Source organism: Homarus americanus, unplaced genomic scaffold (genome assembly GCF_018991925.1).
Source record: "Homarus americanus isolate GMGI-L3 unplaced genomic scaffold, GMGI_Hamer_2.0 scaffold18703, whole genome shotgun sequence".
Lineage (NCBI taxonomy): Eukaryota > Metazoa > Arthropoda > Malacostraca > Decapoda > Nephropidae > Homarus > Homarus americanus.
The window spans coordinates 590349-603226 of record NW_024749779.1 but is presented as its reverse complement, the minus strand read 5'-3'; the positions used below and the strand labels follow the sequence as shown (position 1 = coordinate 603226).

General features: G+C 40.5%; 1 protein-coding gene across 3 annotated transcripts in view; it reads left to right on the top strand.

The window, feature by feature from the left end:
- The window catches only part of LOC121853933 (junctophilin-1-like), an 87108-nt gene extending 75259 nt beyond the window's left edge, over window positions 1-11849 (top strand). For all 3 annotated transcript variants that reach the window (XM_042348344.1, XM_042348343.1, XM_042348342.1), the window contains 6 exons: window positions 709-867; window positions 1565-1740; window positions 2642-2760; window positions 3331-4250; window positions 5408-5599; window positions 6526-11849. In XM_042348344.1, the coding sequence (XP_042204278.1) occupies window positions 709-867; window positions 1565-1740; window positions 2642-2760; window positions 3331-4250; window positions 5408-5599; window positions 6526-6612 (1653 nt within the window). In that variant the 3' untranslated portion in view covers window positions 6613-11849. The remainder of the gene's footprint in view (window positions 1-708; window positions 868-1564; window positions 1741-2641; window positions 2761-3330; window positions 4251-5407; window positions 5600-6525) is intronic.
- The last annotated feature ends 1029 nt before the right edge of the window (window positions 11850-12878 follow it).

Here is a 12878-nt window from a genome sequence, read left to right as displayed (position 1 = left end):
CACTTATTATGACGCCACAGAAAGTATTGGTGCTACTCACAAAGCCACTAAGATAATTTTAATAGATACAGTTTATATTTATATGGTTAATTTTTATATAAAGGTACAACAGGAGGCTACGAGCATTCCTACAGCCTGTACATATAATGAATCCTGTTTGTTTCTGATATTTTCTCCTAAACTCAAGTGAATCTAAAAAGGCGTTGATGTTCTAAAAGTTTGGGTTGTAAAAGGAACAAAAAAGTAAATAAATAAAAAATCCTGTCCTAAACATTCCTAAGAGTTTTCCGTACAACAAACACATACACAGTTCTCGAAAAATTATCAGAATCTTGAAAAAATTGTGTTAATCCCAAAGAAAAAACAAACACGTTATTCATGAACATTACGAACATTGCTTTACATATACAGTATATCAGAGAGTTTCATACAGTGAAACTTATATTTAATGGTCTATATAGAGAGGAAATTCCATATCATATCTAGAGTCCGTTAGCTGTGGAACTCCATCTAACGAACTATAAAGAGATGAAAATCCGTTATATCAAGGGACCATTCGATGTGAAACCCCCATCTAGTGGATTACGTATACAGTAGAGAAAAAAACCCCGTTATATCCAGGTTACACTGTCATAAAACCACCGTTAAAATAGATTTTCAAAAGAGTCAAACAGCGTAGTGTCTTAACCTCGCCCACCACTTTGTCAGGATGAGCAGTTGGACGCCAGCGTGGTGGAGAACTACATGGGCGAGTGGAAGAACGACAAGAGGACTGGCTTTGGCGTCTCGGAGCGGTCGGATGGCCTGAAGTACGAGGGGGAGTGGTACAATAACAAGAAGTACGGCTACGGGGTCACCACCTTCAAGGTAAGCACGGCACCATGTTCCTTCTGTTACGGGAGTGAGAGGGGTGAGAGGGATGGTAGTAAAGGGATGAGAGGGATGGAAGTAAAGGGATGAGAGGGATGGAAGTAAAGGGGTGAGAGGGATGGCAGGAAGGATGAGAGGGATGGAAGTAAAGGGATGAGAGGGATGGAAGTAAAGGGAATGAGAGGGATGGAAACAAAGGGGCTAGGGTTCACTCTCCTCTCAAGATATCCTGTAAATCACTACCTATATAACACGTATACATCCTGATTAGCTTACAGTGGTCGTCTTTGGTAAGGTTACAAGTATGGTTCCTGTCTTGTCTCTTGTTTACCCACAACAGTTGTTTAAAAAAATAGTATAGTTTCAAGTACAGTGTGTGACTAGCAAAGAAAAGGTTCCTTGGATTACCTTTTTTTTTCTTATCACATGTTATCTATGTTATTAACTGAGGGATTCATACAGTGTAATTCGTATAATGATGATAGAAATAACCTATTGAGTTTCCATCAATGAAGAATAGTTTTTAACATGAATAGATACGGTATGTTGATCTACAAATGCTTTTACATCCTTTAGCAACATGGCCTGATAATCTATTTTAACTCAGACCAGACATACCATCAACGTCTCATTCTCTGATATGTCTGTTTCTCTTCCTTCTTGAACTGTGTAATGACTCTCCTTCACTTGGCAGGACGGCACGAAGGAGGAAGGCAAATACAAGAACAACGTCCTCATAACATCCAACAAAAAGAAACATGTGTTCCTTATTCGCTCTGCCAAATTCCGAGAGCGAATCGAAGCGGCTGTAGCGGCTGCACAGAGGGCGGCAAAAATAGCCATGCAGAAGGAAGACATCGCCATCTCTCGGTAAGGATCTCCAGTGGATAAGAGTTGAGAAAACTTTGAGCAGAGGAACATGATGGAGTATTGAGAAGTAGGAGGGAGATAGACATGATGGGAGGCTAGGGAGAGGTATATAGAAGGTGAGGGAGTAACACATGATGGAGTATTGAGAAGTAGGAGGGAGATAGACATGATGGAAGGCTAGGGAGAGGTATATAGAAGGTGAGGGAGTAACACATGATGGAGTATTGAGAAGTAGGAGGGAGATAGACATGATGGGAGGCTAGGGAGAGGTATATAGAAGGTGAGGGAGTAACACATGATGGAGTATTGAGAAGTAGGAGGGAGATAGACATGATGGAAGGCTAGGGAGAGGTATATAGAAGGTGAGGGAGTAACACATGATGGAGTATTGAGAAGTAGGAGGGAGATAGACATGATGGGAGGCTAGGGAGAGGTATATAGAAGGTAAGGAAGTAATCACATGATGCAACGTAAACCACAATGCCAAGTTCTAAATCTAAGACAACATCCATATTTCAAAAGATTTATTTACTGTTACAGATTCTTGTTACTCATTATGTCTGTACATTTTTTCATACATTAACTTACACAACATTCAGATTTTTTTTTTTTGGGGGGGGGGTTAATCTGAGCAGCACGTTAACACCCACTGACTGATTGAACCCTATTTAATATTCTTGTCAATGATTCACCTTAACTCACCCTATTTGATTATCGATTACACTCTGGGATAATCAACTTGTTCTCGATTTTTTTTTTACACTGGATAGATTATGCTGTAGTTTACCCCCACAGAGTGAAGTGTACAGTATCAATATCAACAACCCTTTATATAGAGGGAGTTAAGAATATGTTCTCTTGGGTCTGGTGAAGTAAATTCTCTCTTTTTTTTTATTTACAGAACTGCAACAGCTCGTGGCAAAGCAGAACAGGCAGACATCTCAGCCGTCCATGCGAGAGATGATTCAGATGTGGCTAGGGTCTTTGCCAAACAGTTTGCTCCAGACTTTCATCAGCCAGGTATGTTTCCATCCACTCCACCACTCATTTGGCGTAGAGGCAACAAGTAGTGTTAATCTTTACATACTCAAAGAATAACTTGCCAGCTGTACATATTAGACACTAGTATAGGCAGTATAGCATTTGACTTCATGGCAATTGATAATCACCAGTTTAGATACTGGTGATAATTGTAGTGTAAGTAGCAAGCAAGTACAAAGACTTGTTGTGATAGATGAGACACTGGAGTGATCAGCCACTTTGCTGTATAAGGCAGAAATTGACTACCAGAAGAGACTCTTGAACAGTAACTGCTATAGGCAGTTGGAACAGGAGGTAATATTTTTGTAACTTAAAAGTGAAAATCAGGTTAATGATTTAAGTCGTGTGATGTAGGACATACAATATTACTGAATGTAGAGAGATTATTTACCTTTACTCTACAACACTGTAGATTCAGTGAGCAGACCAATACAGAACCACACTTTGTTGTTATTGCTTTTAAGAAACTTTATACTGTATGAGGCTGAGGCTGTGTACTTTGTACCTGTACAGTACTTTATATTCAATGCATCATGTGCTGTGTTACAGGTGTGGACATTGTTAAAGCCCAGTTAGCAGCTCATGGGAGAAAAACAGATGTGAGTAAACTGCCACCAGGGCGTCCGCGAGAAGACAGCTCTGGGCCGCGTTCACAGTCCCTCCATGTTCGTGGTGGTATGGATGACTATATGACGCGAGGCGACGGTGCTGCCACACAAGAACCTGATTCCTTATCTCCCCCGCCGGGAGGTGGAGGTGGTCCTGGCTACACCAGTTATGGTGCTGGAGAACTCCAGTCAACTGACCTTGGAGGATCACGCCGTACATCCGTCAACCCTGGAGGAGGCGTGGCTGTCCATGATGGCTCCTTACATCAAATGAATCAGGGTGAGGCTGTAATGGGCAACGCTTTGGATCGTGGCCGCACTCCCAGTCGTGGTACAGGAAAGGGAGGAGGCAGGGGAGGGCAGGAGTACAGCTTCTCAAGTGCTATAATGAATGATCGTTTTGACCACTACAATAGACCTCCATCACGCGCACAGTCACGTGACCGATCAGTGGACCGGTTTACTTCCCGTGGACACACACCAGTACCACCAGAATTGATAAACCCAAGGTCTCGGGCACCCTCAGCCCAGCGCACGACCGCCCAAGACTGGACTCCGGACTCAGGAGTTTATGAGGACGAGGCGGCTGTCCCCATCACTAGTGGTTCCCGACGATCATCTCGCCCACCATCAATAATATCGGGCGAAGCTCCTCCGCTCACTGGCAACGGGTCTGTGGGTGGTGGGTTTACAGTGCCATATACCATCCCATCCACTCAGCAGGAAGCTGAGAGTCTGCTCCGGCAACGTGCCTGTGGTCAGGAGATCCCAATATGCCCCCCAACTCCTGGCCAGGGCACAGTCAAGCGCACAGAATCACTTTATATTAACCCTATTGTGAGGCGTCAGGCGCAAGTCAAGGTAAGTTGCAGTTTCTCCTATGTTTACCACTTCTGCACTGATAGATCGATATAAATTTGTCTGTAAAACCATCATGCAGGATCACATTGGTTTACCATGTTTACAGTGAGTATACAAAAATGGCAAACACTAAGTGTGTTCAACCAATAATGGCTCAAGAAAACCTGAAGCTTAAAAGCTTATATCCCAGTTTTAGTAACATTTATGACATCCGGGATTTGAGTTTTGCCAGTCATAAAAATTTTAGGCAAGGGGTAAAGAGACTTTCCAGTTCCCAGTATGTGATCAGTACCCCCTAAAATTTCTCATCCATTTATAGTAGAGTTGTAGCCCTCCTTTGGACATTCTCAATCACTTGGCAGTCTTTGTTTTACAGTATATATATTATATTGGAGACCTAACAGTACTGTACTGTAGTCCAGGTGAAGAATAGAGTGAAATTAACTCTTATTGTCATCATCACATTCTTCTTTATTACTCCTTTTGTAGATTATGCTTTCCTTTATATTATACGAAGCGTTGTGTACAGTTTTACCTGCAGTAGTGTGAGTGTAAGACAATGGTTGGTGGCTAAATGTACTGTACTGTAGTTTTATTATCATGACTGAATATATTATTGTTATAATTATTCCTACATCTAATTATTTGAGCAGTAGTTTATCTCGTTTTTATTTTATTTATCTTTGAAGATGACTGAGTGCTGGGATGGTTGTTGGAAAATTGCTCTGTTTGTAAAGTTTAGTGTCCTAACCTTCAACTGCTAGCAAATGCCTCAGAATTTGCCATGTTAAGCCTTATACCTCCTATTAGATTATGTGAATTCAGATGTTTTATTTTAATAGAATTTTCAAATGTTTGTCTTGAATTTTAACACAAAAATCTTATGACTAAAGCCTCACACGGCCATACGAATTTGTCAAATGGAATAATGATGATGAATTTAATATGAATAATATTTGTACATAATACATGATAATAGTAATTTCAGTATTAAAAATAAAACTTTATTAACATCCAATGTGGTCTTTATAAATACAGTACAATTTTCATGGTTCCCGAGACACATGAGTCTTCCTTCATCACCATTCCCAACTTTAGTCACATTTCACATTATTTCATCAAAATTTTAAGACCAGTAATGACAATGCCACTTACAGGCGGCGCCAGCCCCTATGTTGAAAAGGAAGAAGTCGCTGCCAGAGGTGCAAGCACTGCCAGCGACGCTCATGTCACGCGAGGAGGCTGCAGTGCTCAGTTCAGCCCAGAGACACGAGTTCCGTCGCCAGGCTGAGGAGGCCGAATTGTACCGGGCCAACCCACTCCTCTACCTCACCAGTCCTGCCGTCCAGGTATACTGTCTCTCACCACCTCATCTTGTAGTCCTGTACCTTCCTGCCATCTAGGCTTCTTATTACTGTACCATTGAAAATTCCCCTCCATTGTATTCACCAGGCTTTGCATCACCACTCACAGTGCAGGAGAACACATGAGAAGAACTCAGGATTGTGAGGTCCCTGATCTATGACTGAGCTGAGGTACTCGGTTCTAATACAAAAAAATTAAGTTGGAAGTGTCTAGTTTGACTCTCGTACAAATGTCCTCGCGGTTGAGGAGAGAGATAAACACATTCAAGCCTACTAATTCCTTACTTTCTTATTATTAATATTTTTAACATGGAAGTGTAAAAAGTGCTATACTCACAGTGAACCTGGCTAATTCTTCCTGGGTCACTAAGGTGAGATAGGTGAAGTCAGGTCAATAGTACCAGGGATGAGATAATGTTTTATGTTAAGTGGACTCCCTCATGATGATGACTGCTCTTGCTCACAACTTGAGTATACAGTATTAAGAAACTCATTCGGTTTATATAATGATCCGTGTCAAATATTGTGAGAAAGGACAACCCATTTTTTTCCTGTGAATTACAATACAACAAGAAGAGGGATTATACTGTATAAATGTTAGGTTATTCTTGGTATGTGACAATTTCTCACTGACCTTATTTATGAAGACTGTAGTGTTTTCCACTCTTCTGTATTGTTACAGTATATTCCACTCACTAATGTACAGCATTTGCCCTTTGCTGTCTCTCTCACATAAAAGATAAGTTAGATAACTGTTCCTTCAACTTAAAATATTAATGTAGTAAAAGTCCAATTAATGATTTACTGATTAAATACCTCAACTACCTGTAGTTATATAATGTACATAATTAGGAATGAAATAGTTGATATTTCTTACCTCCAGATGGCTTGTAATGTCATTTGCTCCCCAGGACTGGTTCTCCCGGCAGCGACTGGTCATGCTCATCCTCTTCCTAAACTTGTCGCTGGCGCTGATGTTCTTCAAATTGTTGTCGTAGCAGCCAGCATGGCCGCGGGTTCTTCAGGCCGCTGCCCTCGCTGCCGCGTGAGAGCCATGCCTGCCGCAGCCCCACCCTCAGGGAGTGCCAAAGCAGCAGCAGCAGCAGCAGTAACAACAGCAGCCCTGGGCGTCCCTGCGTGTTGGCCGCCGCCCGTGCCTTCCTCAGCAGACTACGCCTGCGACTCGCCTGCTCACGTGTGCTGTCAGAATCTCTATTTTGTTATGGTTCGTGCCGCGTCCTGCCGCCCATGTGTGAGCCGTCCCATTTTGTACTGCCGCCGCCGCCGCCGTCGTCATATCTGCTGTCCTAAGGTGGGCGGCCAGGAGCTTACGCCATGCCTAATTGGCCTGACTTGAGCTGACCTCTGCGGCCTGGGGCTAAGGAGGGGGGGAAGGCAGGAGGAGGAGATGGAGGAGAAGGAGAATAAAGAGGAGGATGAGAAGGAAAGCAGAAGTTACCCCCTGGACTCCATGGAGGATCGTGTGCGAACAAAAACTGACTGTGAATGAGCTCTTTGTCCCTTGTGGAGTGTTTTGGCTGTGCCTCATTTCCTTCATCACCTGACCACAAACTCACTGCGACCGGGGCAACTCTGTACATTATTGCATCTTTTGCTACCATTACTGTGGCCTCCACCCACCCAACTCTCCTAAGACTTGGGGTGCTGGTGGTCACCCTGGCCCCGGCGAGCACTTGCCGTAATTGCATAATAGGCACTAGATTTTCTATCCACCTATGGTACTATTTGTGAAGTTCAGTACAGATTTATACTAATGTAATTTCTAGTACTGGTTAATTTTTTTAAAGTGTATTATTAACTGCCTCTTGTGGAGCAGAGGTCATATTGACTTCTGTGAAGAGGAAATGTTGTACAGTGGATGAGCATTTGTACCACATCAGGTCTCCCCCTGTGAATCTCACAGGGACACAAGGCATACAAACGCAAATGCAAGAGCAGGAGAAACCAGTTCAATTGTATTCAGTTTTCTATAAAGCCATTTCATGTGCTTTGATAAATCAATAGAGGGATATGTGAGATGCACGTTTTCTGCTTGATATTTTGCCTTTTTTAATTAGCTCAAAATATTATTTATTGTAATTGACAATACAGTTGTGCAGAGTATTCAAACTTTTATACTATGTTTTGTCTTTTTAACTTATGTTTATATTTTTTATTATTAATGGTCTCATAGGTCACAGTGACACCTGCAGAAGGACCTCGCAAGAGTGCTCACAACCCAGATGAAGCCCACTGCAGGCCTCACCAATACTCTTATACTGTATTAAACACCAAAATCTCTGTGGATCTCCACACGCTAGAAAGCTAAATGCCTAGTCACAACATTGATTTAGTTTTCCATAGGAAACTTTTAGTAATTCCTTTTGTTAATTTGTAGTTTAGTTAAAGTGTTGAGAAGGACGGTTGTGTTGAGTCCCAAGCTCCGCGGCCCAGCGGAGGTTGCATGCCTTGGTCGAGCAGGTTGTGTGCCACTTAGACTTGTTATTTGTCTATGCCATGCACATGTTAGTGCATTGGTTTATCTAAATCTTTTACAGTAAACTTGCATTTCTTTTATACTTTAATAGAACAGTAATTATACTGGCTGTGTTGAGAGTATTACCATCACACGGCCCTGCCCGACCTTGACCAGCTAGGTCTCAGCTCCCAGGGAAATAGGTTTTTTTCCCAGGGATATGTAGGCTTCTGTGTCATTAATCTTCCTCATGCTACTGAGGGGCCACTATTCTCTTGGCAAAGCTCCTTATTTATACCAACGAAATCTATTTTCCATATTATAAACTTTTAATCCATTTGTATCATGCTGGTGAAGGTCATTGTACCCAGTTGTGACAACTATGTCTGACGATCCTTTTATTTCTGACGAAGACCATTCCTCTTGCTAGTGAAAGCCCATCACACAACAATTGAGTGCCTTTAGCATGATGGTGAGGACTTTCCTGGTTCTGATGAAGGTTCTACTTGTGCTTTTAAAACTACTTGATGTATATCTCTCAGACTGTGAAAAAGCCTTCATAATGCTTATAAGGGCCCAGTCTCCTGCTGGGCATGAAGCTATGTGCTGGTGAGGAACCGTCTTCATGTAGGAAAAATATAATATTCATGGAGGGATCTTTGTGCTAGGAAAAATATTTCCTTGAATCTAGATTCCTTCATGTGTCCTGGTGCAGACCTGTCCCCTGTGTTTGTCAAGTCCCGTCCTCGTGATACGACTGCTAGTTTTTCAGTGTGGGGGGAAGCTTGCTCTTTTACCCCAAAGATGAATGTTGTCAGTGCACAGGCCATGTACATATCGTCATGTGCCTGTAGAGTAGCGCATGGTGGCCACTATGGTTCCTGGGGAGACCTGACACTGAGGCGCTGGCGTGGGTAATCTCGAGGTGTCCTGGTCACTAACAGCCTCCAGCCGCCAGCCATAGGTACTGATCTTACTGAAACATTGATAACTTAAATACTGTTACACCGTCCTTGAAACATTATAGATTACCAACAGCATGCATGCATTTTTAGTACTTTTCATAGTTTCATTCATCATTGACCACGGTCAGCTTTTCATATCAAATTTCATGCGGCAGTGCTCGATCACCCAACGTGGACGAGATGTGACCCGTAAAATGACGAATTCTGTGCCACATTATTGGACAATATTCTGTCTCACACCCAGAACACTAGTGGATCATCTCTTATTTGTGTTATAACTGCTGCTCTTGAATTACACTTACCAGTTTTAATATCTGGACTAAATGTTACCTCTGTAACACATGAAAGATGATAAAACTAATTCTAGGCCACATTTTTATTCATAAATTAAAGTGATTATTATAATCCTGTATGATCTGTATTCTTAACAATACTGATCACTGAAGAGCGGTCTGAGTTTATTAATTATTTAACTCCTACCTAGTTTACTCAAACTCAAGTCTTTGTTAATAACCTGTTGGCATTCCCTCTCTTGCTCGCTGGCGCTGTTACTGTTACAAGGAAATATGCTAGTTTACTTCCTTCACCCCCCCCCCCCAAGTTGTACTGGACGTCAGCCTCACAGAAAGTCAGCACCAGCTGTTATTATATTGTTCCTTAGTATTGTTATCAATAAACACACTCCTCTTATGGCTAAACTTTCTGCTTTACTTTCTCCGTGCTGTCTCCCCCACATGTTATACTTTACAACCTCCTCCTCCCGTTATCTTAATTCTCTTGTCTTTCTCTCACTCTTAATTCCTCCATTCGTCTGCTTTGCCATTCATGTGTCCACCCTCATTGTCTCATTTTCATTTTACCTTTCACATGGAAGACATTAGCAGTAATACATACTACCGTACTTACACACAGAAATACCTGCGCATGTAGGTACACACACACACACACAGAAGCCACCACTAACATTGCCAGAATCAGTATACTGTATAAGACGTAGGGATGATGCTTCCCTTAATGAAAAACTTGTATTTATTTCCTTTCAAAGTTGAATCATTGCATGTACTGATCGTCTCACCACAATACTGATACTGTATATCTTGTCACTGTTGTTTTGATTATGTTTTAAAGAGATCTTTGTTATAATGAAGTGTTTCTAAATTAATGTTAATTATATCACACAGTCCCAGTCAATTAACAAAAGAACTGTAATTAATTCAATTTGATTTCATGCTTTCACTAATGTCCACACTGCATTTTTTTTTATAAATTAGTTATTAAATAAAATGTCACATCAACTGAACTACTGTATGAGAGGTGAATATGGTTAGGTTAAAATTCAGGAAAGACTATTATTGTGTGTGTGGAGTTTGTAAGTATTATTATTTATACAAAGGTTAATGATATACAGAGTGGATATTTATAAGAGTACAAGGTGGGAAGCTTTCCTGTGGCCAGCCCCTCCCCTCTCCCTCTACTCCAGTGACTTGAGCTTCCTGAACACTTTTAACAATCAAGTCTAATTTATCACCAGAAGAATCCTCAACACTTCTTCACATGTTATTCTTACAAACTTCACAGATAGGTTAATTAAGTACTTTATCCAGATTCTCCCTTAGTCAATTTGGTCACTGGAGACTCAAGCTTACCCTTTATCTTATAAATTTTTTCCTTAGCTTATCTACTTGTGAATTCTTATCATGTTTTTTTTTATTGCACATCTCAATGTATAGTTCCTATTTTTCTTTTGCTATCTGGTAATTTTCAAGTGATTAATGTGAAAATTTACAGCATATCATGATAGGCAGATGACCTTTCCTTGAGTCATCACTGTACACTTTTCTACCTAAACAAATACAATCATTAAATTACACTCAAGTCACTTTACTAAACTGCTGCATTTGTTAGAATATTTATGATTAACTCTTTGTCTCATTAAAGTACAGTACTGTATCTTTTTCACTCGGAAGCTTCACTCGTCACTTAACCAAAACTCCTGTCACCAATGTTGGACAATTAATGCCTTGTGTGTCAAATTATTAGGTGCCAAAACTCAAAAGGCAACTATGAACCAAATCTTTTGAATTCCTGGACATTGTAGCATTTGTATTACTTGATTAATAACAATTACTTCATATTGCAGCATTATATACACCCTTCTTAATGACACTGCTAGACATGGGGACTGGACAGAAACAAGACAGTATTACTCTAATACAGAATTGTCAAAGATCCAAAACAAATATTACCTTTATCATCAACTTCCCAACATCCTGCATATCCACTTGACACATCTACATATCTATCCCATTGTTCCCTTCCCTTCCACCCAGTTATACTTCTTCACTCTTTCACTTCGTTATTTCCTGAACGTCCCATAACATTGTTTCACTTTTATCATCTCCTCAGTGCTCACATGACACTTCACCATTCCTCACCATCCTTATTCTTCTTAATATCCAAGTAATGTTGTCTCACTCACCTTTATCAACCTCCATCACCTGAAACTTCCTCAGTCCTCACCTCACTGTCTCTTTCTCTAACATACACATGGCACTTCTCTCTCTCTCTCTCTCTCTCTCTCTCTCTCTCTCTCTCTCTCCAATTTAGACCATCTTCTGTGTGTTTAGGGTTGGCTGCTCAATGGAATTTCGGTCATGAATCCATATATTATCCCTAGTGGAGAGCTGAAGGGAACCTCCTCCAGGATCTGAGTATCCTTATGCACTTCTACCAGGAGGCTGTGTGTGTGAACTTGTTGATACAAAGTTGTTCCTTAAAATAAAACCAAAACACTGGTGTATTTTTATTTCCCTCTCATAACCATTAGAATGTTAGCAGGTGGTAAGTCTGTGTATGGTCAAACTTATGTATTTGTGGTATACTGTTTAACAAAGTCTAAGGTTTACATAACTGACAATGCTGGAAAAAAAACTATGAAAACAAATATAAAAATCATTAATTTCACACAATAAATAAAAGGCATCTGCAGTGAGGCCAAGAAAGAGCCAATTATACCTGAATATGTGTCCATGGAGTAATTAAAAAATTCCCGTATTGATTATGTAAATATTGGCTCTTGAGTGAATAAATACTATTGTGAAGCAGCCATCACAGCATTGCACGGAAAAATATATATCAGTAAAGGGAAAGTGAGCTAGTAGATTCTGATTTAAGTAACGTAAACCTGAGCCAGCTATTATGATGCATTTTTTCTACCCAGTTCTAGCTCAGGAAATAATTGTAATCATACGGTATGGAGGGAGATATGACATTGAATAAGTACACCGCCCATCACATTTCCAGTATCATCCCTTCCTGAACAATGTAAAGAATAAATGTCCAACAGGAAAACAAAAGTTGAGGTATTGTGCTGACTGAATACTCTGTTCTCCTATTGGTTGTTATTTGGTGGACTTACAATTTAGTCCACCAATCAGTAGATTATCGACTTTTGGGGAAATATTACTTAATTTTCCAAAGTAGATATTCAAAGAAAACAGGAAATTTGTATCACAGAAAATGGGAAATATCTACTTTCCGGGAAAGTTGGTTATCTACTTTCCCGAAAAGTAGATTATCTACTTTTCGGGAAAGTAGATTATCGACTATTCAGGGAAGTATATTATCGACTTTTGGGGAAATATTACCTAATTTTTCAAAGTAGATTATCATAGAAAGCAGGAAATTTGTATCACAGAAGATGGGAAATATCTACTTTCTGAGAAAGTTAGTTATCTACTTATCATAGAAAACGGGAAATTTGTATCATAGAAAATGGGAAATATCTACTTTCCGGAAAAGTTGGTTATCTACTTTCCCGAAA